This window comes from Leguminivora glycinivorella, chromosome Z, assembly GCF_023078275.1.
Source record: "Leguminivora glycinivorella isolate SPB_JAAS2020 chromosome Z, LegGlyc_1.1, whole genome shotgun sequence".
Taxonomy (NCBI): domain Eukaryota; kingdom Metazoa; phylum Arthropoda; class Insecta; order Lepidoptera; family Tortricidae; genus Leguminivora; species Leguminivora glycinivorella.
In genome coordinates, this window is record NC_062998.1 from 880,288 (window position 1) to 907,484 (window position 27,197).

The following is a 27,197-nucleotide window of genomic DNA, read 5'->3' on the forward strand; positions in this document are numbered from 1 at the left end:
ATGAGAGTCCTAAATGAGTTGATACGACGCTCGATCCGTACTTGCCACGCAGGGACACCTCCGACGGTCCTAGTTGCACGGTCAGCGTCCGGAAACTTGACTCGAGCAACACGGAACGCCGCGATGGCTCCGCAGTACATGATCGAGTGTGTATCATCTAGATCTTTACTAGTCCGTATAAATGGCTCTAGTAAAGCGTTTAAGGCTCCCATTAACGCTAGATTGCGTCTATTCATAGGCAGACGTGGTAATCGTGGCCTAGGATTGTTTGTGGAGCGATACTGCGTAATCGCCTCTTCCAAAGACCTCCTCAGTTGCTCATTAGCAGGCTCACTCACGCTCTGACTCGCGAAGTCCCCGCCGTCGTTACCGGAATCAACCCGCGGCGCCTCCGGTGCCAGGTCGGGTTCGGGCACCGGGTCCGGCGACATGGCGGGCAAGTCCCGCCCCGAGGCGGGGTCCGCGCGAGCAGCGAGAGTAGGGTTTGAGATCCGGATATCCGGATATCCGAATTATCCGGATATCCGTTGAATTTGAGATCCGGATCCGAGGGCTCATAGGATCCGGATAAAACGGATAATACGGATCCGTTCAAAATGGGTATCTATCCACGCCAGAAAGAATTTTCGAATGAAATTTATGAATTATTTCCTGTATTTTGTCGCCTAAAATGTTTATTCACATTTTTTAATTCAAATACTCCAGAAAATCAAGCTAGGTTAGGTTTGGTACATTACGCCATGCGATGAATCCATAAAACTATATGTTAACAAACTAAATAAAATGAACAGTAAACCATTGTTTTTAAAACTGCTTTCGTTTCTAACTGGATGCATCCCGCAGGAATAACGATAAATTATTAATTTTCTATAAAGCAGAAACGATTGCCATGGATGTTTTTTGGCTTAATGATGAATTAGAGATCATGGAAGTAATTAATATAATTATATACGTAATTATTTTATAAGCTATATAAGATGGGAGGCAAACAAGCAGACAGGTCGCCTGATGGTAAGCGATCACTCCCGCCTATGGACACCCAAAACAACAGAAGGATTGGAGGTGCGCTGCCACTGCTGCCAGCCTTAGAGCTTCACTGAAAAGCGACTGGCAAATATCAAATGACATTTTGCACATAAGTTCAGAAAAACAATTGAAAATGGTACATGATAACTAAATATGTGTAACATATTTTACACGTCTAATACGTGTAACGCAATAAAATTATATTATTTTATCTTTTTTTCCTACATCTATAATTTCACATGGATGTATTTATTGGCTGTGGTTACGGATAGACGCCCCAGTAAAACGGAGGTATTAGTGAACAACACTAAATTACCCTGCATTGCTAATGTATGTTAAACAAAAATATTGGCCCACTGTTTAATGTTATCCCTCTATACTGTACGGCCTGTACAATGGGAGTGACATTAATTGTGTCGCTTAACTTCAAACTCTGGTAAATCCATTCTGCTTTTTCTTTATAATCATCCTTAAAACCGAATCGATTTACGCGACTTTGAAGTAAAACGACACAATTGTATGTTAAAAGTTCGTCTAAGAAGTTAATGAAGCAATAATAGACTATATTTATTTATGTCGTATTGTGAGTTTAAATTATTTTATTTCGGTAACAGCAGCTTTGATTTGACGAAACCCCTATAAAAAGTGACCTTTTCAACATGGATCCGTTTTATCTGAAATATCCGGATATCCGGATCCGGCAAATCCTAAGATCCGAAATATCCGGATCCGAAAAATCGGCGGATCTTGCAAACCCTAAGCGAGAGCCTCCTGGCGAAGCCGATCAAGTGTGGCGTCATCCAACCGCTTTGACCGCTGAATGACGCGCACCTGATCCGATAGACGCAGCTCCGATACGGTGGTGGATGGCTCGAGTGCCTGAAACAGAGGCAGCATTCTAGAACGGTACGCGGATAGCCGAGTTCCCCCCTCTGTGGCCCCGTAATAGGCGCGCATGACATTTTCGTTTATTTGTCGAGTCCATGTCATGCGACGCACTACACCACCGGCAGCGGGAGCCGTGGGCGGGGCAGGATGTCCCGCAGGCCCCGCACGTGCCGGCAGCGGTGGCCGCCCTCGTCGCGCAGGTGGTGGCGGCGGCGGCGGCGGCCCGCTCTCGTCGCTGGACCCGTCGGTGTCGGGCGCCGTGGCGAACTCGTCGCCCGACGACGATGCGGACGGGGAGCTGGACGAGGCGGGCGGGGATGGTGGGCGTGCGTTTCTTTGTGCCGCTCTGGTGCGTGACCTTGTTAACATTTTCACAATGCACTTATCGCCGTTTGACAGTTCATGCTGATATCCGTGTATTTAGGTAATTGTATCGTTGCATGTTTGTTATTGTACATGATTTAATATAGCGTAAGAAAATACACAAAAACTGAACCACAAAAACCAAGAACGGCTATAAAAATACTATAAAAATAAATAAAATTGTGAAAATTTATCCAAAGACACGTCCGTCAGTGTCAGCGGTTTTTTTTTTATATAATTATTATTACACCGTCATAAATAATACATGTTTTTTTTTAAATATTATTGGGTACTATTCAACTTAAATTCAAATATATCCAAAGTTAATTATATCCAATATTATAAAAAAGCATATAATATACAACGTGTTTCCGGTATCACTCAAAACCTCAGACACCCCAACTGATTTTTATTTTTTTAAACTCATATAGAGTATTCATCTTTTAATCTGATGGTTACTTTTTTTTAAATTGAATTTTTAATTTACTGTACAGCTCTACTTGACTTTTAGCTCTACACTCAATAAAATAATTGCTAACTACTATCATAAACCATAAAACTATTTATTTGTGTACGTTACTGCAACGACATAAGGTTTACCAATAGACAGCTAAGATGTCACTGTAAAACATTTTAAAGCTTTGTCATAGTAAACTTCAAATTGGACAAGTAATTGCAGTAAGCAAATTTAAACCCAATATTCAAAATGACAAGGTTGTAATTAGGTACGAGTTCAATTTGTTATGACTTATGATATACATTAAGATTAAACTGACAAACAACGTCAAACTCGTAGCGGAAAAAATAATCGTTCAAGTAACCAGCCAGTATCATAACCCCTAAATACTGAAAAAGGTAAACAACCTCTAGCAATGCGATATACACAATGTTGTATTACGAAAACAATAGAATAGGCACATAAAAAATAACTAATAATACTCGTACTAATTTAAATAAAAATATTACCCCCATCAAGATATAGCTCAATCGATTCTACTCTCGATTCTGAACAAACGGTTTTCAGGTTTTTAGTGTTAAGTGAAACATGGTGTATATGTTTTTATAATGTATTAAAATTGTACCACAATATATATGTTTATCATTAATTAATTAGCAACTAAGTTGACAGGCAAACCTCGTATGAAAATCGGTTCGCTCCGATTCGTGCGATAATCGCACGTTCGAGAAGAAATGTCATACGAGAACCGGTTTAGACGAGTCGAGAAATGTTATGGAAATATATCCCGAAAATTAAACTCTCCGTCTAAACTACTCGTATTTCGCCTGGCGAGTATCGCATACGATACTCGTATGCGAGTTTTTATTTCTCGCACGAATGTAAACGTTTTTGTGCAATACTCGCCACTCGCCAGGCAATTATCGCATACGATAATGTCATACGAGTTTCTCGACCAAAACTCTCCATCTAAACTATTTCGCCTGGCGATAATCGCCTGGCGAGTATCGCATACGATACTCGTATGCGAGTTTTTATTTCTCGCACGAATGTAAACGTTTTCGTACGATAATCGCCAGGCGATTATCGCATACGATAATTTCATACGAGTTTCTCGACCAAAACGGGCGAGAAACTCGTACCATCTAAATGGGGCTTAATGATAAAAAGATAAAGATAAAAGATAAAAGATATTTTATTGAGTCAATAGAGGTGCTTAATTCTACTTACAATTTTAAACTTCAAACTTTCAAACTTCAAACTTCAAAATTTTTTATTGCCACAATGACTTACTAAACTAATACATATAAGTACTTAACTAAAACTTATGAACTAACTAATAATAAGCTTATAATATTGTGAAGCAATAAGGTCTCAGTCTCAGCATGTGCTGGGCAGAGAGCTCAGCGCTGGTTTTCAGACAGAGCCTTTAAATGTGTGTCGGTCCCAAACAAACAAGTTTACTACATTTTTGATGGTGCTTATCTATACATATAGGTGCTATATACATATGCTAGGTGTCACAAATATAACGATAGGTAGTAAAGATAAGGTAAAGTAAAAAACAAAAATAAACTAACAATAAGTGCCAGTAACCTAACTTAAGACGGAAGATGAATAAAGAAAGCAAAGTGCCGGGTATATATGCGTGAGTGTGACTATGTGTGTGTGTGAGTGAGTGGTTGAGTGAGTGAGTGAGTGGTTGAGTGAGTGAGTGAGTGAGTGTGTGTGTGTGTGTGTGTGTGTGTGTGTGTGTGTGTGTGTGTGTGTGTGTGTGTGTGTGTGTGTGTGTGTGTGTGTGTGTGTGTGTGTGTGTGTGTGTGTGTGTGTGTTTGCATGTAGGTATATGTGTGTTAGAAAAACTGATAGTGCTGTTCGGGTAGCTTAAAATTTGCTCTGTATGTCTAAAAGGTGTTTTTGGACTAACCGCTTATTGTATTGTATTGTATTCGTTTATTTCAGACATAACAGTCCATATTGTTACATTACGTTACACTTATATTTAAAATTAAAGCTATAGAATTCAATTATTAATTTAAAATGAAAACCACAATTAAAACAAAATAAATACGAATTAAATTAAATTAAATCAAACTAAATTAAATTATATCAAATTAAATTAAATTCAAAATTTCAAATTTCAAATTAAATTAAATTAAAATTAATATAGTATAAAATAATTTGTGAATATTAATATTATATAATAAATTAAATATTAAATTAAATTCATTCAATAAAATAAAGTAAATAAAAAGAAATGTCCGACGTGTGCCTGAAATTTGAAATTTTAAACATCAACACAAATGTTGGCACTTAACTAACATGAACTATTAATTAAAAAGTTATTTAATTTATACAGTCCGCAAGCTCTGTGGTCTAACATGTAGGTCGAGAAGCGCTTTAGTGAGTGGGCAGTCTAAACGATTTGCTAATGCGTTGAGGATACTATTGGAGCTGGTCCGCGACCTGTGCGCCAACGAGGCCACCCGTTTGCGCAGAATGGCTTGAAAGCCGTCCGTGCGCGCCTCCGCAAACATGCCTGATGCGCTACAGTAACGCGACAGCCCCAACAGCATCCTGAACGCATTGTTGTATTGGACTCGTAGGGCATTGATGGTACGTTGCGCATAATTGACCCATAGGCTACAGGTGTAGAATGATTGGCAGTAAGCACGAAATAACGTTATCTTTACTTCTTTCGTACACCTCGCAAACCTACGTGCCAACATATTGCTCCGGACCGCCAATGCCCTACGTTCTCTCTCCACGTCAGCGTTGTCCGACATGTCATCGGTCACCCAGTGACCCAGGTACTTGAACTTTGTCACCCGCGTTAGTTGCATTCCGTTCAGTCTAACAGGCGGTACTGTGTTGAGTTTACTGCCGCGCGGATTGAACACTAACAGTTCGCTCTTTTTTGAATTATACCTGAGTCCATGGGCCCCCGCATAGTCCTCGCACACACTGACCAGTCTCCTAAGCGCACCAATCGATGGGGTCAGCAGCACCATATCGTCCGCGTAGCTGATATTGTTTACACAGCTTCCATCGATGGAACATCCGATTTCGGTACTGCTGAGCTCAACGATTAGGCTATTTATATATAAATTAAACAATTTTGGTGATGTCAGCCCCCCCTGCCTCACCCCACATTCCAACCGGAACAAGTCCGAGCGCGAGTCCGCCCACCTGACGAAGTTCATTTGATTGTTATACCAGTACTTAAACATATCAATCACATCGCCAGGCAAGTCAGTTTCGCCTCCAACTTGCTCCACAGGACGTCGTATGCAACCAAATCGAAAGCTTTCGATAAGTCTAGAAAGCACGCATACACTGGGGTCTTTCTATCAGTGTAGTACTGCACAGTTTGCTTGAGACACAACACCGCGGATTCTGTAGACAAACCAGCTTTGAAACCAAACTGTGCGTCTTGCAACTTGAGGTGCTTCGTAAGTATCTTATCAAACAAACTGTCCAGTACCTTAGCTACAATGGTTGCCAACGAGATAGGCCTATAGTTGGAACTATCGGCTACGTCACCAGTTTTGTTCTTCACGAGGGGAACAACGATTGTTTTGGTCAGGTCGTCAGGCAAGTAAGAGTGCCTCATACACAACGTGAAAAACATAGCCAGTATTCTGGGCAGGTGAGGCCCCGCGTGTTGCAGGTGCTCGATACTCAAACCGTCGTGACCTGGTGACTTCCCTCTAACCATGTTTTTTAACACTTCTTGTACTTCTCTGGCTGTAAAGCTGGTTATTGGTTGTCGATCACGACTGCTTGCATCAAACACCCGCCCCTTCGCGTGCCTCTGTGGGGGTTCGACTCTGAAAATATTTTTAAAATGGTTTGCAATCGCACTCGGTTCGTTTAGACCATCAACATTCACTGACCGACCCGGCTCAGGCGAAAGTTTCTTTGTACATTTCCAGAACTTACTAAAATTTTTATTGAGGTGGTGAGTTGATAGCATGTCCATCTTGATTTGCTCCTGGTGATTTTGGCACCACTTTAACTTAAGTTTGAAGTCCCTTCTGGATTCCACCATCTTAGTATAAAGAGGACCTTGAGATGGCTTACCATCTAAAGACCACTCTTGGAAACTGAGACGAGCCCGTTCATGCACTTCCTTTACGTACCTATTCCAACCTACAACACGTTTAAATTTCTTTTTATTATGTTTGTCAGGTAAATTACAACTCAACTCCGCAGACTCACACAGTTTACTAATAATATCCTTATACATACAATCTAATATTAATTTATGTCCAGAGTCATTACACAACTTATCGCAACAGGCTGTCAGCTCAGTCGGAAAATCAATATTTTTTAACTTCATGTTACATAATAAAGTATATTTTTCTATTTGCGACGGCTGCCTGTCGCCCCAGATTATTTTGTTTGTACATTTATTTGTCGCAACGGCCCGCGGCCTGAGTACACTAATGTTACAAGTTATTTCTACTGGGAAGTGATCTGACCAGTAAATATCGTACAGTATTTTTATATCTGAGATTGTGTACCACGAGGACTCCGTCACCAGAACATGGTCAAGCCAACGACGGCTCCCATGCGCCTCACTAACAAAGGTGTAGGTATCTGAGTCCGCATTCAGTATATCCACATCTGCACATCTCCATTGCTGTTCGCTACAAAAGTCAAATAATTCCCGATAAAATAGCTCACCCGGATGAGCATTATAGTCACCTAACATAAAAACGCTATCAATACCACAGTTGTCTATTATCGCACTAATTTCACCCAAGCACTGCGTAAACTCCACGAGGTTATCTACAGAGTCAGTTGGCATATAAGTAGAAAAAACTATGAATGAACGCTCACCCGTAGTAATCCTTATCGCGGCAAGGCGCACACTATCACAACTGATAACAGATACAGACTGAAATGCGCCCTTACGCCAGAGCAGCGCAACGCCTCCATGCGGCCTTCCACGCATAGGTCCCGTCGAGGTGTCCACGGCAGATGTCCCAATGTAGGCGAAATCCGGGTGTATGGTACCCAAGAAATGTAGGTCACAAGGATATAGCCACGTCTCCTGAAGGGCAATTATGTCAGCCTTAGTACACAAATTCCTTATGCAGTCAACTGAGCGCTTCACAGACTTACAGTTATAACTTATGAAACGGGCGACTTTACTAGAATTATTATTATTATTATAAGTACTTCTCATTTTCGATTGTTTACTATTTTTACATTTGTTTATTTACACTTTTGAACTCGATGTAACGTCGAAAAGATATTCCCTCGGGCCACATATTATCATCCAAAAATTGCTCTAATTTGTGGTTAGGAACAAAGATTTTATAAGCGTTATACATCTTCTCAGCTTTTACATAAACCTGTTCTGCTGTGACTTTTATTCGTGTTTTCTTATGCACATAATCTTCGAGTGGAGTCTCGTTTGGGACGCCGTGGTGAACGGACGCATCCCTGCGAGCGCAATTGTCCCTCAAGGGTTGTAAAACCCCGGTCAAAACAAAAGAGCCCGCGACGACTCTACGGGTGGTAACCGACGGACCGCGGCCTACGATCCGTTCCTATTCCTAGTGTGTTTAGGTAGTTTTCGCGTCACGAGTGTGCCGTGTGTTTTAATATTTATCCAACTTCTAGAGACAGTGAGAGACCAAAAACACCCAGCAGCAACCACAAAGACAATCCGCAGTATGAGTTTACGAGTGTGAAGTGTGTTTACATACTTACAGTGACAGTTGCAAAAATTTTTAGAGACAGTGTTAGATCAAATATTGTTTAGGTGTACTAAATAGCGACTCAAGCCAAGCGGGTGCCAGTGCCGGTGGCTCTCGCCCTCGCCTAACCCGGGCCCGGTGTCTACGACCCAACGTCGAGGAGCAGCAGCAGCTCAGCTCAGCTGTCACCCACACCTTCACCGCGACCAAATTGGTGAGCTCGTTCCATCTCTGTAAAGCCTTAGTGCTAATACTGGTGCTCCAAAGTATATCGTTTGGACTATGTTTGGTTTTGGGAACCAAACTTAAGAGTTGGTTAAGCCTCCAACGCACCTAGGTACTCATATCCCCCATGAGTCAGCACGGCGACTCAAAGCTGCGGTCACGTTAATACTCTTTTATCATCAGGGGATTGCAATTATATATGCCTATTTTAATCTTATACTACTCACTGTGCCTAAATTATATACCATGACCATATTTTACTATTTAATAAGCACACCACAAAGCATACATGTCACATCAATCTAATCACACGCCCGTTAGTTTAACTTAGATTTCAAATGTATCACTAGAGCCCCGCATCGGCTCAAGACGCGGTTATACATATGTGACATTTACTTGAAAGAGCCGGTCACGCGGCCCATTTCAGTTATATTTAAATTAATCTTATAGTCCTAATTAATCTAATCTTAAGTTATATTAAATAACGCCTCATTTGATCAATTTGAATTAAGGGGTTGACTCGCAGAGCCATTGAGTGATAGCCACGACGTTTCTATAACATTCTTTATAGGTAGGGAAGACAGGTCACATACGAGGTACCTAGCCTCAACTCAACTGTATTAGCTGTAATCTCCATAACGCAATCTCGATAGCCTGGGTATCAAAAGCAAGCTACGTAGTAGTTTATATTAGTTAATTGTGTCCCTAGAATGAAAGTTACGGTACACACTAGACAGGAACGTAGACTTAAGAAGGCACGTTGATCTCAATTCCGATAGAGATGTTTAGTTGGCCAGTTGCAAAACATTTAGTTTACTATTTCTTTGCGCTAAATAATATATATTATCATATTATTGGTACCGTTATAACGAAGGACTGCAACGAAATATCATAGTTCGAAAAACATATATTTAAGAATGTACATACTAAGTTCACATTATAAAGTCATATGTACATAACACCCCTTTAGGTACTTACTCAACCCATTAATTCCCCGAAGATACATTGCTAGCCGGAAATATAAGACAAAATTATTTGAGACCCAAAAAAGAGGATTTTTCTCTGGAATTATCAGGGTAACTTTGACAACATAACATATTGCAATCCCAACTCATAAAAAGCCAATAACTACCCAGTAAAGAAAAGGATAAATTACTTTCAAAAAAAAAAAACAAGACAGTTTCCTCGTAAAGGCGTGCACACTGCACACATCTGGCCTCCAGTCACCGCTATTCGGCCAAACACGGTCAAGTGTCATAAAAAAAAGATAAACGCAATACTCTATTAAGAATAGGGTCATCCAAATGTCTCTTCAAATCTCTGCGGACGCAAATTTATGACTAAGACAAAAGGCCCATCGGACCATATGGCAGTCGAACCCACGCTACCTACTAGAAAAATAACATAGCTTTATTGTATAAATAGCTTTTTTTTTTTTTTTTTTTTTTTTTGCCAGAGCAGGCTAAACCAGCCCCAAAAATGTATTTATATTTACTCTCTAAGTTCTAGGTACCTAAAACGACACATGGCCGAGATCGAGTGTCTTGGGGTGTGGTACATGTGAATGTGACGAAACAGTAGCTGTAAGGTGATTATTAAGTTATTTTGAGTGACTAATACCACGTAATCTATCGTTGTTTTATTATTGTGCTTTCTTTAAGCGAACTTGTGCACGAGTGTCTAATGTGGTGAATGAATCATGAAAGTAAGGACTTAAAACTTGGTTGTCGTCCACGAACTAGAAGAAACTGTTTTTTCAAGAGGAACTGCGCTTCAAAACGTCATTCATCTATCACATCAGCGGACGTGTCATCACCGTTCATGGCAAATTTTCGAACTGTTAGCGGTCTACAACTACAACCACCAACATTACGCTGCACTTAGCCAACAGTAGATACAAGTTACTGGAACTCTTATGTCGCCAAGTCTACTCATAGATGAAGGACACTCAAATTGTTCTTTCTGCTACCTCCCGTGTTCGTCGTCTGCCAAGAACAAGAAGAAATACACCGGGTCCTGAAAGAATGACATGAAACGAAACTATCAACAGAAAAATAACCCAGTATCCCAAGAATGCTCAGCAGAGCAGCGGAACCCTCTTCGCAGATATTATATACCCTGTCTCTTCATATCACCAAGAATGACGTGAGGCTGCATAGCCGGTCGAAGAAAGTACTTAGTACTGTTAATAAAAATAAAAATAAATACTAGACTAAAATCGTGTTATATTGCCTCAGTTTTATCTTACAGCGAAAGCAGTTATTAGAGTGAAAATATTTACTGACCATTTTTCAGTGTAATTTATTTAGTTACCATATAGTTAAGTGTTGTGGCAATCGACAAGTATTTACTACACTCAGGGAGACTCCTTGGAAGAATTACGAGAAAGAGCGATAATATGGGTTCGTCGGAGTTACAGAAAACTCAACTACAATGGCTTTGGATACAAACAATCAATCTCAACATTTAAAAAAAAACGGAAAACAGTTTAACCGCAGTCGCCATCCCTTCGTATATATTTACACACATATCTATCCATCTTCCCTACACTGGGCACGATGCTAGTATTCGGTCTGGTTCTTCTACTCCCGTCGATCCCCATCCTGTCTGCAAACGCCCCACACTCCCCACCCGTATTATTGGCTCACCGGTGTCTCGGGCAGGAGGGTCAGCCGGACATGCCAGGGCGGCAGACGACGGGCGGAATACACGAGTAGGCCCGAAGGCGCGTCCTGAATCGGTACAGGTTCACCAGGACGGAGGTTGTTAGCACACCCAGCATACGCCTGTGACCGGCGGCCTGTATCGTGCCGGTACGTGCATTTGAGCAAGCTCGAGGAGCCTCCCGTCCCTCCCTCTCTGTTAGGACCAGCGCCTCTGCGTCCTTGCAGCAGTAACTGCTGGCTGGTGTAGTCACAGTACAGTACAGTACAGTACAGTTTTCTTATGCACATAATCTTCGATGTCGCGCGATGACACACTCTTGTCAACATTATAAACAAACACCGGCACCCGAATATCGGCCGCTCTGAACTTACAGTTAGGGTCTGGTTTCGCTGTACCCTGTTTACCTATGATTCTATTTCTTAGTCTATATTCCTGTCTCTGTATCCATGCTTTGTCCGTAATAGAAGTACTAGAAAATTTTTTCCCTTCATTTTTATGACGTAAAACGGTCGAGTAAGTCTCCTTGACCCCTGATCCAGCGCAGGTGTCTATCGCACATTCCTTCACATTAGTCGGGCCGTGCGCCAGAACAGAAGTACTCGCGTTATCATCTTGTTGTTTCGGCGCGAGCGCGGCCGCACGGTTAATAAGCGCGGTGCATCCCTGCCGATTCATTCTGGGCATCTCGGCATGAGCAAGTGAGAGCGAGGTAGTGATTTCTTGCGCGGCGGAGAGTGACGACCGCGTCGTGGCATTGTGATTTTCTCGTTTTTGCATGCTATGCGTGACAGAGAAGACTGGACATGTGTATCGGTCGAGTTAGAAAGGGACGGCTGCGGGCCAGACACACAGTGACTTGCATTCACGTTATCAGCTGATTCTGGGGTCGGCGGTCTCGACGGTATATGCAACATTCCAAAAGGCCCGCTATCACAGTTAAAGCTTTGATTATTCACAAAACCACCTCGACGGTTTTTGTTGACATACGTGTCACTCTGATTTACATTATTTTGACATTCAGATACACTAGGATTGCTTTCAGATGAACAACTTTCGGCCGGTAGCCCCAGACACGACTCGTTTGGTTTTGTTTGTGCCCATTGCTCTTTTGTGACATAAGTATCTTTGATTGTGTCAATCTCAGACTTTAGCAATAGTAAATCTCGTAATAGTCGTGACACATCTACATGATCGAAAGTGATCGGTGGAAGTTTATTCAAATCATGAGCAACAAACAATGGTATTTTCTCAGGGTCGGTTCGTTTGAATACGTTTAAAATATCTTCTAGGTCGCGCTGCATTTTCCCACTCATTTTCCTTGCTATGTTACGGAGATCTGTTGGGACTGCTTGGAACAAGAGAGACTTAGCACGATCCACGTCTTCTTTTGAAAAGCTAGTTCCACATATTCGAATTAAACTGTCATTATCCATAATGTCGTGCTTGTTTTGTACAAAAGATAGCAACTCATTGATCACAATATTACACTGGTTACACTTAACAACTTGCGACGTTGACGCCGCTAACGATTTACGACTTCGTTTTGTCATTTTGCAATTGCTACTTATGAGCGCCGTTAATTACCGGTAAACACGCACGTCATCGAGCGATGCGCGAGCGCGACTGATTATACTTGGCAAAGGCCATGGGTTCCCGCAAGGGTGGCGGAAGATCGTTCCATACCTTTGCTGCAGCAAATTTGAAGCTCCCTCTAAAGAAAGCCGTTTTGTGTTTGGGTGTCACTAACTTGGTGCATCGCCTTAGCGACCTGGCCCGTGTGTCGTTAACCCATTTTAGCTTCTCAAATAGATAACGGGGCTTCTCATACTCTAATATTTTTCGAACTGCACAAGCCAGGTGCATTGATCTCCTATTTGTCATATTTAATTTGGATTTTTCGTTTAGGTAGGGTGTAATATGAGCTCGCCTGGGAATGTCGTAGCAGAAGCGAGTACACGCATTTTGAACGCGTTGTATATATTTTTTTGTCTCTGCTAGTAGCCTGGGTCCATACACGGTGTCTGCGTAGTTAAAATGTGACAGTATTAATGACTCTACGAGGATCTCCCTAACTTTTTCTGAGAGGTATTTCCGAATTCTGTAGAGTATTTTTAATCTGTAGAAGGCATTTCTCACTTTGATATTAGTATGTTCAATATATCTCAATTGTCCATCCATGACTATCCCTAGGTTTTTAGCTTTGTCTACCTGCGTGACCGGCTCCTTCTCTATCAATATTCTGGGATTATTTTCCTTTATTTTGGAACACTGCCATTTGCTTCCTAGTATCATGTATTGTGACTTAGCTGGGTTTAGGATAAGATTATTTTTATTTGACCATTTCGCTACTGCTTCTAAGTCTGCGTTGATTCTCTTAACAGCAGTTTCAAGCTCGTTCGGCGCAAAGGAGTAGTACAGTTGAGTATCATCGGCGTATAAGTGCGCATCGCAATGTTCAATGTTCTTTACTAAATCAGCTGTGTAAAGAATGAAAAGCAGCGGACTCAAGATAGAGCCCTGTGGCGTACCTCGAGTTATTTCTAGGGTCTGTGACTTCTGTATTTCGCCCTGGTCTGTCTCCATTTCAACATACTGCTTTCGGTGTGTAAGAAAAGAAAGTATGGGGGCGCCTTCGGCGTCCGGTTTAGAACCGCGTGCGTCGGGCTTCGCCCAACTCTTTAAGTATGAGAGCGCCTTCGGCGCCCGGTTTAGGACCACGTGCGTCGGGCTTCGTCCGACTCTTTAAGTATGATGGCACCTTCGGCAGACTCTATTTTGAGACACTGGCTGTCATGACAGCTACATGTATCACAGGAGTGCTTGACAAGATTATCAAACGAATCCCAAAACAACGGTTTTATCTTGTTTAGTTCAGTAGTTCCCTTCCACCTCCGACTCCATCTTGAAACCCTTGCTGTCATGAAGCACAAGAGTGCTTGTCAAGACTATTCCAACGAGTCCAAGTGTTTAGTTTAGTTCTTATGGCCACCTTACGACTCCATCTTGAGACCCTGGCTGCCATGTAGCACAAGAGTGCTTGCACGACTACTCCAACGAGTCCAAACTCGACGGTTTAACTTGTTTAATTTAGGAGTTCTTATAGCCACCTTCCGACTCCATCTTGAGACCCTGGCTGCCATGTAGCACAAGAGTGCTTGTCACGACTATTCCAACGAGTCCAAACTTGACGGTTTTATCTTGTTTAGTGTAGGAGTTCTTATAGCCTCCTTCCGACTCCATCTTGAGACCCTGGCTGCCATGTAGCACAAGAGTGCTTGTCACGACTATTCCAACGAGTCCAAACTCGACGGTTTTATCTTGTTTAGTTTAGTAGTTCCTATGGCCACCTTCCGACTCCATCTTGAGACCCTGGCTGCCATGTAGCACAAGAGTGCTTGCCAAGACTATTCAAACGAGTCCAAACTCGACGGTTTTATCTTGTTTAGTTTAGGAGTTCTCATAGCCACCTTCCGACTCCATCTTGAGACCCTGGCTACCATGTAGCACAAGAGTGCTTGTCACGACTATTCCAACGAGTCCAAACTCGACGGTTTTATCTTGTTTAGTTTAGTAGTTCCTATGGCCACCTTCCGACTCATGCAAGCGTGGGGCGCTGTAACAGGATTTTTTTTTGTAGGTATAACTTGGTGAGAAATGTTACGAGAAGCAGTTTACAACTTTACACAGATTGGCGCGCTAACTGGACTTTCATCACGACTGCAGCGCCCCACGCTTTTACAATCAATTATTACAATTAAAAGCACATAGTTTACTCTTCATCCCAGAAATAGAGACAACTTGAACGATCCATAATTTATATTTGGCTTTTACGTGCATTTATAAAAGCGTGTTTTACTAGTGTTTTTTAAACTATCATTTTTTTTAAATACTACGTTGATCCTTCTTTTTTTGTGAGGGGCTACGCCCCCCGAGCCCCCTTTATTTGCTCTTAAGGGTCACAACTAAACCCTATCCCAACTTATTTTAAATACTACGTTGATCCTTCTTTTTTGCGGGGGGCTTCGGGCTTCGCCCCCCAAGCCCCCCTTATTCTTACTTTTCAGGGTCACAAGAAAACCCAAACCCAACTTATTTTACATACTACGTAGATCCTTCTTTTTTGCGGGGGGCTTCGCTCCCCGAGCTCCCTTTATTTGCCCTTAAGGGTCTCAAGAAAACCCTATCCCAACTTATTTTACATTCTACATTGATATTTTATGCGGGGGGCTTTGCCCCCCTCCACCCCTTTATTCTTACTCTTCAGGGTCACAAGAAAACCCTTACCGAACTTATTTTACATACTACGTTGATCCATCGTTTTTGCGGGGGCTTCGCCCCCCGAGCCCTCTTTATTTGCTCTTAAGGGTCACAAGAAAACCCTGTCCCAACTTATTTTAAATATTACGTTGATCTTTCTTTTATGCGGGGGGCTTCGCCCACCGAGCCCTCCTTTATTTGCTCTGAAGGGTCTCAATATAACCCTGTCCCAACTTATTTTAAATATTACGTTGATCTTTCTTTTATTTGCTCTTAAGGGTCACAAGAAAACCCTATCCCAACTTATTTTAATCACTACGTTGATCCTTCTTTTTTGCGGGGGGCTTCGCCCCCCGAGCTCCCTTTATTTGCTGTGAAGGGTCTCAAGAAAAACTTAGTTTAAATACTATGTTGATCCTTCTTTTTTGCGGGGGGCTTGGCCCCCCGAGCCCCCCTATATTTCCTCTTAAGGGTCTCAAGAAAACCCTATCCCTACTTATTTTAAATACTACGTTAATCTTTTTAGTAGTTCCAGTTCATATCTTCCGGCTCCATCATCGGACCTTGAAACCTAATCGTAACTAGTCAAAGTTAATTACAAGACTTTTCTAAGAAACCCAAAAACAGCTTTGATACGATGTTCCATCATGTAGTTCAAGTTCATATCTTCCGGCTCCATCATCAGACCTTGAAACCTAATCGTAGTCAAAGTTCATTACAAGACTTTTGTAAGAAACCCAAAAACAGCTACGATATGATGTTCCATCATGTAGTTCCAGTTCATATCTTCCGGCTTCATCATCAGACCTTGAAACCTGTAGTCAAAGTTCATTACAAGACTTTTCTAAGAAGCCCAAAAACTGCTATGATACGATGTTCCATCATGTAGTTCCAGTTCATATCTTCCGGCTCCATCATCAGACCTTGAAACCTAATCATAGTCAAAGTTCATTACAAGACTTTTCTAAGAAACCCAAAAACAGCTATGATACGATGTTCCATCATGTAGTTCTAGTTCATATCTTCCGGCTCCATCATCAGATCAGTTCAACAGTACCATATTATTGTATTGTCATCAGAACTACATACAGCTGCCAATTTTCATTACGCTACGATCCTTGGAAGATGGTTAAATTAGCCTCCTTAGATTCCATTACATAGTTGGTTACATACACGACGACCTAATAAACGCGTGTTAATAAAAATATTGCAAGTCTTTAATAAAATCCATACTAATATTATAAATTTGACAGTGTATGTCTGTTTGTCTGTCTGTCTTTCACGGCAAAACGGAGCGACGAATTGACGTAATATTTTTAACACGCTTTTATTAGGTCGTCGTGTACGTAACTAACTATGTAATGGAATCTAAGGAAGCTAATTTAACCATCTTCCAAGGATCGTAGCGTAATGAAAATTGGCAGCTGTATGTAGTTCTGATGACAATACAATAATATGGTACTGTTGAACTGATCTGATGATGGAGCCGGAAGATATGAACTGGAACTACATTATGGAACATCGTATCATAGCAGTTTTTGGGTGTCTTAGAAAAGTTTTGTAATGACCTTTGACTACGACCTCATAAACCTCAGCGAAACGGCAATTGAGTATCTGAAGAGCACATTCATCAATCTCTAGTTTAAGATTTAATACTTAAAGAAATCATTATGTAATTGCAATCCAGTAAGATAAATGCCATACGATAAATAAATAAATAAATAACTACGATTAGGTTTCAAGGTCTGATGATGGAGCCGGAAAATATGAACTGGAACTACATGATGGAACATCGTATCATAGCAGTTTTTGGGTTTCTTAGAAAAGTCTTGTTATGAACTTTGACCATGATTAGGTTTCAAGATCAGACAATGAAACCCGAAGATAGGCACTGGTATTCCATGATGGCATATCGTATCATAGTTGTGTTTGCGCTTGTGAGGAAGGCCACGTAATGAACTTTGAAAGTTACGTATTCAACGTTATAACAAACCTATTATTGACCGAAGCGATGCGAGGCCTAAGTTAGGTTAGGGTTTTCTTGCGACCCTTATGAGCGGAAAAAGGATAGACCGATTAAGTATCTAAACTCAAGTCAGGTAAGGGTCTTTTTTGTGACCCTATATGCAGCCCAGGTCGCGGGCTGTCGTCCACACGCTTACAAAAGAAAAATTGATAACAAAAGCAAAATTGGGGGTGAAGGCGAAGCCCTCCGCAAAAAAGAAAGATCAACGTAGTATATAAAATAAGTTGGGTAAGGGTTTTCTTGTGACCCTTAAGAGCATAACTAAGGGGGACCTGGGGGGCAAAGCCCCCCGCATAAAAGAAAGATCAACGTGGTTTTTAAAATAAAATGGGTAAGGGTTTTCTTGTAACCCTTAAGAGCAATTAAAGGGGGGCTCGGGGGGCCAAGCCCCCCGCATAAAAGAAGGACTGACGTAGTATTTAAAATAAGTTGGGTTAGGGTTTTCTTGTGACCCTCCAGGGCAAAGAAAGGGGGCTCGGGGGACGAAGCCCCCCCGCAAAAAAAAGTATCAACGTAGTATTTAAAATAAGTTGGGTTAGGGTTTTCATGTGACCATTAAGAGCAAAACTAAGGGGGGTTCGGGGGGCGAAGACCCCCCCATAAAATAAAGATCAACGTAGTATTGAAAATAAGTTGAGTTGGGGTTTTCTTGTGACCCTTAAGAGTAAAACTAAGGGGAGTTCGGGGGGCCAAGCCCGCCGCAAAAAAGAAAGATCAACGTAGTATTTAAATTTAGTTGGTTTAGGGTTTTGCTTGTGACCCTCAAGAGTAAATAAATAAAAGGGGGCTCGGGGGCCCAAGCCCCTCGCATAAAAGAAAGATCAACGTAGTATTTAAAATAAGTTGGGTTACGGTTTTCTTGTGACCCTTCAGAGCACAGTCATAAAGGGGGGCTCAGGAGGCGAAGCACCCGCAAAAAAGAAAGGTCAACCTAGTATATTAGAATAGAATAGAATAGAATAGAATCGTTTATTGCAAAATCGTTTATTGTTAAAAAGGTGGGTGTGGGTTTTCTTGCCACCCTTAAGAGCGAAAATAAGGTGGGGGTGGGGGTTGGCTTTATCAACGAAAATTTTCACGCCACGCCACTGCTAAGCATGTCGCGAAGGTTTACAGGTCCCAGAGCCACTATCAGTCTTTTAGTTGCTTAGCAAAATGTCGCGTCCACGTTCCATATCCAGGTTCAACCCCACGTAATTGTACTAGAGTGCGACTGAGAAAATTCAACCCTTTGTCTCTTTCCTACTCTGTAAGATGAAATCCTTAAGTTCTGTATTGCATTAATCTTCAAATTAGTTAGCGCACCACTATGTCATTATGTCAAGTTACAGCAAAAAATTATTATGGTCAAAGAACTATGGAATATGTAACACCTAAAATTTGTAACAAATACCCTCTTTTACTGGAGAAAAATAAATTAAAAATAGGCAGTCTCAAGACAAAACTTAAAGAAATAATGTTAAATAATCACCATAGCAGTCTTCGTTAGCCTCAGTAATTCTAATTAACAAGTTATACAACCTGTTTTTATTGATATCCGTTAACCTATTGTATTGTGTTTACTCTTACTTATACTATAGCATAATACTTATAGTGAAATATAATAGATACATATACAAGAGCGCACCGCCAACAAACTGTTATACAGTTTGGCGATAATTTGTAACTTTAGACTTTAAGGTTTTTCTTTTTTCAATAAACTAAAAAAAAAAAAAAAAAAAAACTATAAAAAAAATCCCCTACATGCTAAAATTTCTTCCCAAACCTGCCGAAACTCAAATTCGCTCAACCAGCCCACACAACCCTAATCGATTGCACAGGCCGGCACTGGCTCCTAGTGATTTCAAGTTGGGCATCTACCGTGCACAAGATACAAGGTACTACGCAGTGGTGTACTTAGAGTCCCGTACTTTTGCGGTTGGACAGGTGCATGTGGTCCTGAGTAGAGTAAAATCACATAGTGCTCTCCAGATAGAAGAGCTAGATTGTTCTAAGCTGACAGGTAAAACACCATGCAATACAAACAGTCATAACACACTGGCGGAGATGGAGAGAATGTGGGCTCAATATAATATGATGATGATATCCTGTTATCCCTCATCAGGGACATAGGGCTCTCAGAAGGGATTTCCATTGTTCGCGGTTCAGCGCGGCCTCCTCCAGCTCCGCCCAGCCGAGGCCAACTGATGCCGCCTCTTTTTCCACTGTGCTTCTCCAGGTGGTACGTGGGCGACCTTGCCCTCTTTTTCCGGGAATTTTCCAGGTCAACCCTTGCTTGGATAGGTGGTTGTTTGGCCTTCGTAAAACATGACCTATCCAGTGCCATTTCCGCAGCAGAATTTCTTTGTCTAAAGGGTTTTGACCAGTCAGTTCCCATAGTCTGATATTGGAGATGGTCCGTGGCCAGTAGACTCCTACGATTCGCCGCAAACACTTGTTTACAAACACCTGGAGTCCACTGGTTATCTCTTGCTTGACGGGCCATGTCTCGCATCCATACAGGAGGACCGACTTTACGTTAGAGTTGAAAACCCTTAGCTTAGTGCGGCGAGTGATGACTGTGGAAGTCCAGACTGGTTTCAACTGCGCATATGCGGCGCGGGCTTTGTTGATGCGAGCTTCAACATCCGCTTCTGCACCTCCCAGGGGGTTCATGACACTTCCCAAATATGTAAATTTTTGTACTTCTTCCACTGGCTCCCCGTTTAATTCCTCAATAAAATATAAATTGAAATAAAAATTCAATAAATCAATTAATGACTTTATTGCGATAAACTTGGTATTGGTACCTATACATCAGGTGGTATTAATTATTATTAAGTAGCAATTTGTGTTAAGCCACAAATGGCTTGCGAAATTCGCCTACTTGAAATAAATTTATGTTTAAATTTTAAAGATATTTCATTATTACCGACTAAAAAGTAGAAAATAAATTTATCGTTTAAAAAACACTAGAAAAACACGCTTTTATAAATGCACGTAAGAGCCAAAATTAAATAATGGATCGTTCAAGTTGTCTCTATTTCTGGGATGAAGAGTAAACTATGTGCTTTTAATTATAATATTTGATTGTAAAAGCGTGCGGCGCTGTAACAGGAAAAACTTTTTGTATAACTTGCTGAGAAATCAAGTTAAGCTATGTTACGAGAAGCAGTGTACAGTGATTGGCGCGCTAACTGGACTTGCAGCGCCCCACGCTTTCACAATCAAATATTATAATTAAAAGCACATAGTTTACTCTTCATCCCAGAAATAGAGACAACTTGAACGATCCATAATTTATTTTTGGCTTTTACGTGCATTTATAAAAGCGTGTTTTTCTAGTGTTTTTTAAACTACAAATTTATATGTGGAGATAGTTGAAGGGACGGAGAGTGACATAGGCTACTTTTTGTCTCGTCCTAACGCGAGCGAAGCCGCGGGCAAAAGCTAGTAATATTATAAATGGGAAAGTGTGTGGGTCTGTTTATTTGTCCGTCTTTCACGGCAAAACGGAACGACGAATTGACGTGATTCTTTAAGTAGAGATAGATGTAGGGATGGAGAGTGACATAGGCTACTGTTTGTCTCTTTCTAATGCAAGCGAAGCCGCGGGCAATAGCTATAGATTATTGAGGTACCTATCTTTTCCCAGATCCAAACCCTATTATACCCATCTACGGATGCGAATGAACCTGACAGTATCAGTGCAATTTTTTGTGACGCCATCTCCATCCACCAAACAACTGTTCGACGACATTGGGTTTATCGGTGCATGGGGTCGCATTCATAGAAAACCAGGATACGAGTATTCACCTACGGACGGGTTCCTGTCAATATCGAGGAAGCCGCGCGCCGGCGGGGGCGCCTGGCGCCTGGACTGGGCCGCCGGCGCCGCCTACAAGCTCGTGGGGTTCCTCGCGGAGGTAAGCTTCCCGCCTCAAGGTGCGGTTACACGGCCAACACAGTTGCCAGCAATTCACATACCATTGCCGCGTTTGCTCCATAGTCAGTTGGCGCGTATTGAACAAACGCGGCAATTGTATGTGAATTGCTGGCAATTGTGTTGCCCGAGCAACATCACCGTAATGCTCGTGCGCACAGCTGTAGGCGATCGTCACACTGCTCCGCATTTCGCAGCGACGTCCGTTAATGAGTTATTTGACTTTCTTAGTAGAATCTTGATTTCGTATAGAAGAAACGCATGGTAACGCAATATTTTTGTACCTAGTCGGTACCAGCCCTGTTCCTCGTCTGGCTATATTGCCTGTTTGCCCCACCCAACCATACGCAGGCTGGCCCCGACTCCAAAAATAATTGATATGTTTATAATTTGGATGTTTAGATTATTGCAATCCGATAAGAATTCTGAATTCAAAGGTTTATTATTTTTTGCTTTTTAGTTTCTCCGTGTTTTGTAATGCGCTTATTTTTGAAAGCGGTTAAATTTTTTATTTTTAAAGTTCATTTATTTGTTGAATTTTAGTGGTTCCTATTGATATTATAAGTATCAGTCCGAATATGCGTACAGTAGTGAAAGAATTATCCTTTAACTCCTAACCATTGAGGAGTTGACCTTCCATCATCAGCTCAGCCACGTAAAATTATTTCCATCAGACGTAAATACTGGTGTACCTTTGAAAAATATACTAAAAACATTACAAGTGCCTATAACATTTGAAGACTTGGTTATAATCGAGGTTATACCCGTTCATTAAAAAAAAATTAAAATCGGTTCACGATTCTCGAATATATCAGATAACATACATACAAAAAAAGAATATTCAGTCGAATTGAGAACCTCCTCCTGTTTTTGAAGTCGGTTACAATAAACTTGATTCGTGTTTCGAACTCGACCATCGAGTTCAACATGGTTACGCAAAAAATTAAAATAATGAAAATGAAAATGAAATGAAATGAAAATGAAATGAAAAATGAAAATGAAATATTTATTTTTCAAGTAGGCATATTACAATGCGCATATGAACGTCAAATAAAGCTACGCCGGCTCTAACCCTACGCCTCAGCCTCGAGAAGATTTCAGTCCCCCCTCAGTTGGGAGGGGGGTATCCACTATGGGACCGGCAAGAAACTCGGCGGGCAACTTCTTTTCAAAACATTACATCTTATAATTAACATGCATTAAATAACAACATACAATTTAACATGCAAAAGTATTCATCAAAGAATATGAACAGACTAGGTACTCTATGGAAATCAATTTCAATAAATTATATTATTGCTTAATAATACGTCGTTCTTCTTCAGAGAAAACATATCAAATTGTCATAGAAGAAAAAGATAATATGAATCTCAATATCATTAAATATGTAATTTACCTACACAACATAAAATATAAAATATTTGATGTGCTTTCTTATCTGAACTGTGTCCTCCATACATAATACAATTATTTTAATTGCTATTCGTTTTTTGTAGTTTCTGGTTCGGGCCATGCATGTTTGTCTGTCAAATAGTCCTCGACTCTGTAATAAGCCTTTAACATCAATGATTTTTTTAAGTAGTTCTTAAGAGCTGGGAGGGGTAATCTCAAAGCAGTGTCAGGTAACTTATTATAAAAATGAATGCATTGCCCAACAAATGACTTCTGTACTTTACGGACACGAAACTTCTTTATGGCAAGCTTATTTTTGTTTCTAGTGTTATAATTATGGATATCAGAATTCTTAGTGAAACAGTCTAAATTCTTAACAACATAAATTATACTATCATAAATGTATTGGGAAGCTACAGTTAAGATATTAATTTCTTTGAAGAGTTCTCTTACTGATTCACGTGTTCCTAAGTTGTAAATAGAACGAATGGCTCTCTTTTGTAATACAAAGATAGTCTGTATGTCAGCTGCTTTGCCCCAAACCAGAATACCGTATGACATTACACTGTGAAAATAACTATGATACACTAGGCGAGCTGTCTCAACATTAGTCAGTTGCCTGATTCTCCTAACGGCGTATGCGGCTGAACTTAATTTGCTTGCTAGTTTCTTTATATGAGGACTCCATTGTAGATTTTTGTCCAATGTTAAACCAAGAAACAGTGTTGTATCTACCATCTCTAAGCATTCATCATTCAAAAGTATTTTTGTATCGATTGGTTTAACATTCGGCAGAGAAAATCGAATACATTTGGTTTTCTTAGAATTAAGAAGTAAATTGTTGACAGTAAACCACTGCAGTACATCAGCTAACGTGCTATTAATTACATTGTAATCCGTAGATTTTCGGTCAACATTAAAAAGCAGCAACATTAAAATATAAGCAGTTGGAATATTTGTACATTATGTATGTAACGTAGTAATTAAATTACTACTACTTAATAATTGTTCTTCCTGTTTAGTACACTTAATGCTTTGTAACTGTTTTTACCCGTGTGTGAGTTCACGCAACGAAACGCGTCGGCAGTGTGACAACCACCTTAGGTACAAGTCAAGTTCTTTTAAGAGCCCGATCCAGACTATGCGCGCGAATCACGGCGCAACGCCGCAAACCGGAGTGTGGATTCGATACGCAGAAAGTTCCACACTCGCGTTCGCGGCGTCGTGCCGTGATTCGCGCGCATAGTCTGGAGCTTTAGAGAGCACTGCTGCTGGGGGCCTATCCCAAATTTAAACATAAACTGCGTGGCACGACTATTTTCGAGAACTGGCGCAGGTAATAAGTACTTGTGTCGCGGTCCACAAGGCCGTATTAAAAATAAAACTGCTGGTGAATAATCCTGCCTACGAGATTATGTATGTACAAGTCGTTAGCAATATGGGAACAACCGGAGATGATATGCCTGACGAGTCACTCCGGGACGGCGTCATGGCCGACAAATGTCGACTGTACCGTCCTTTAGAATATATATTTCCGGTAGTTGTTCGTCATCGTCCGCAATCGCACAGGCAAACCCCTCGGTTCTCCGAAGAGGTTTCCGAATGATATTTTATTGTTACAGAGAGAGTCACCGTCGAACCAATCCCTGTACGAGTTGGGTGAGATGTACGGGAGCAACTCGGCGTGCAATCGGCTCCTGCCGGCGCAGACGCAGTCGCAGGACTACTGGGCCGCGTGCGTGCACTCCTGCCGGCCGCACGAGCACTCCCGCGAGCACCCGCCCTGCCGCCGGTATCTGCTGGGGCTGGGCCACGCGATGCTCGACGACAAGAACGAACTGGTCGGCATCGTCACGTGGTCGTGCGGGAACGAGCCCGCCGCGCTGGCTAGGAGAGGCGGCCTGCCGCTGCCGCTGGGCGTCGCCGTGCCCGACGACCGCTTCCAGCGTAATTTAGAATGTGTAGAATATATTATCAAAAATAACTTCGACGTAAATATAACCGTGCCCGGATTTTATCCATCACTTTGTAAATGATATATTAGTCCCGCTGGCCGCGTGGACACCAATTTTCGTAAGATATGTCGAACAATCAGATAATTTCTGTTTCGCCCCATAGTTAACAGGTTGCTTAAAGTCCTTAACACGCGTTATACTTTTGAAATGTGCAATAATTTTTAAAAACAATATAAATAAATAATAAATCTTAATTCGTCGTTGTCGAAGTTGATACTACATACATACTTGCTGCTGTTTGAGGAAAAAAACGATGTCAATAATAAGTTGGTAATACCAAAAATGAATTTAGCAATCTTTATTTATACGTAAATGACAAGGTGGATGTACTAAGAAATGAAATTGAAAATTTTTTTTTTCAAATACCTAGGCATATTACAACGCGCATATGAATCTACGCCGGTTCTAATCCTACGCAGCCTCGAGATTTCAGTCCCCCCTCAGTTGGAGGGGGGTATCCGCTATGGGACCGGCAAGAAACTCGGCGTGCCACTTCTATTCAAAACATTACATCTAATAATTAACCATGCATTAAATAACAAGATACAATTCAACATACAATATTTATCAAAAAATATTAACGGACTAGGTACCTTTTTACTCTATGGAAATTAATTTCAAAAAATTATATATCTAGTAGCTTAATAATAAGTCGTTCGTCTTCAGAGAAAACATAAGACATGGTCACGACTCGATGAACATGCTAGTGTCCTAAATTAATTTATTGTTTATTATAATGTCTAAGCAATATAGGTAATTATAATAAACAGAAATACGCAGTTAGGTGTATTGCTGGTGTAAAATTAATTTGCTTATTTACCCATTTAAATTAATTTGGCTTTCCTTCAAACCCAAAACGGCCAGGACTCAAAAATGGTGTTGAACCTTTTTTAGTAAGATAGAAAGCAAACGAATAGACAATTCGTCTAGTAGTAAATCTTTTGGACAAATCCTAGACATCCGAAACACAAAAAGGGTTTGAGGAGCGAAGCCGCTCTTTAACATGGGAGGTCGTTTCTTTTCTCTAAGGTAAGTATCTGGAGTACATATGTAAATGTGCACAAAGGAGAACTTATCCATTTAAAGGATCTCTTCCAGCAAACCTTTAAGCAACTGAGAGAGAAATTATAGTTTAAAAAACACTAGTAAAACACGCTTTTATAAATGCACGTAAAAGTCAAAAATAAACTATGGATCTTTCAAGTTGTCTTTATTTCTGGGATGAAGAGTAGGTAAACTATGTGCTTTTAATTATAATATTTGATTGTAAAAGCGTGGGGCGCTGCAGTCGTGCTGCAAGTCCAGTTAGCGCGCCAATCTGTGTAAACTGCTTCTCGTAACATTTCTCAGCAAGTTATACAAAAAAAATCCTGTTACAGCGCCCCACGCTTTTACAATCAAATATTATAATTAAAAGCACATAGTTTACTCTTCATCCCAGAAATAAAGACAACTTGAAAGATCCATAATTTATTTTTGGCTTTTACGTGCATTTATAAAAGCGTGTTTTACTAGTGTTTTTTAAACTTTAAATTTATTTTATACTTTTTAGTCGTTAATAATGAAATATCATTAAAATTTAAACATAAATTTATTTCAAGTAGGCGAATTTCGCAAGCCATTTGAGGCTTAACACGTATTGCTACTTAATAATAATGAATACCACCTGATGTATAGGTACCAATTTTATCGCAATAAAGTCATTCATTGATTCATTGAATTTTTATTTTTATTTCAATTTATATTTTATTGAGCCCACATTCTCTCCATCTCCGCCAGTGTGTTATGACTGTTTGTATTGCATGGTGTTTTACCTGTCAGCTTATAACAATCTAGCTCTTCTATCTGGAGAGCACTAAGTGATTTTACTCTACTCAGGGCCACATGCGCTTGTCCAACCGCAAAAGTACGGGACCCTAAGTACACCACTGCGTAGTGCCTTGCATCTTGTGCACGGTAGATGCCCAACTTGAAATCACTAGTAGCCAATGCCGGCCTGTGCAATCGATTAGGGTCGTGGGAGTTGGTTGAGAGAATTTGAGTTTCGGCAGGTTTGGGAAGAAATTTTAGCATGTAGGGAAAAAATGGCGAGCTTAGCGAGCGCGAAATTTTTTATACAGTGGTGCGCTAATTTGAAGATTAATGCAATACAGAAATTAAAGATTTCATCTTACAGATTAGGAAAGAGACAAAGGGTTGTATTTTCTCAGTCGCACTCTAGTATATTTACGTTAAATACGTTACGTTA

General features: G+C 40.9%; 1 protein-coding gene across 1 annotated transcript in view; it reads left to right on the forward strand.

Annotated features, from left to right (window-relative positions):
• The window catches only part of LOC125240888, a 63,011-nt gene extending 36,842 nt beyond the window's left edge, over positions 1–26,169 (forward strand). Inside the window, exons 3-4 of the mRNA XM_048149037.1 lie at positions 21,255–21,525; positions 24,557–26,169. Coding sequence (XP_048004994.1) covers positions 21,255–21,525; positions 24,557–24,970 — 685 coding nt within the window. The 3' untranslated portion in view covers positions 24,971–26,169. The remainder of the gene's footprint in view (positions 1–21,254; positions 21,526–24,556) is intronic.
• Positions 26,170–27,197: the final 1,028 nt, after the last annotated feature.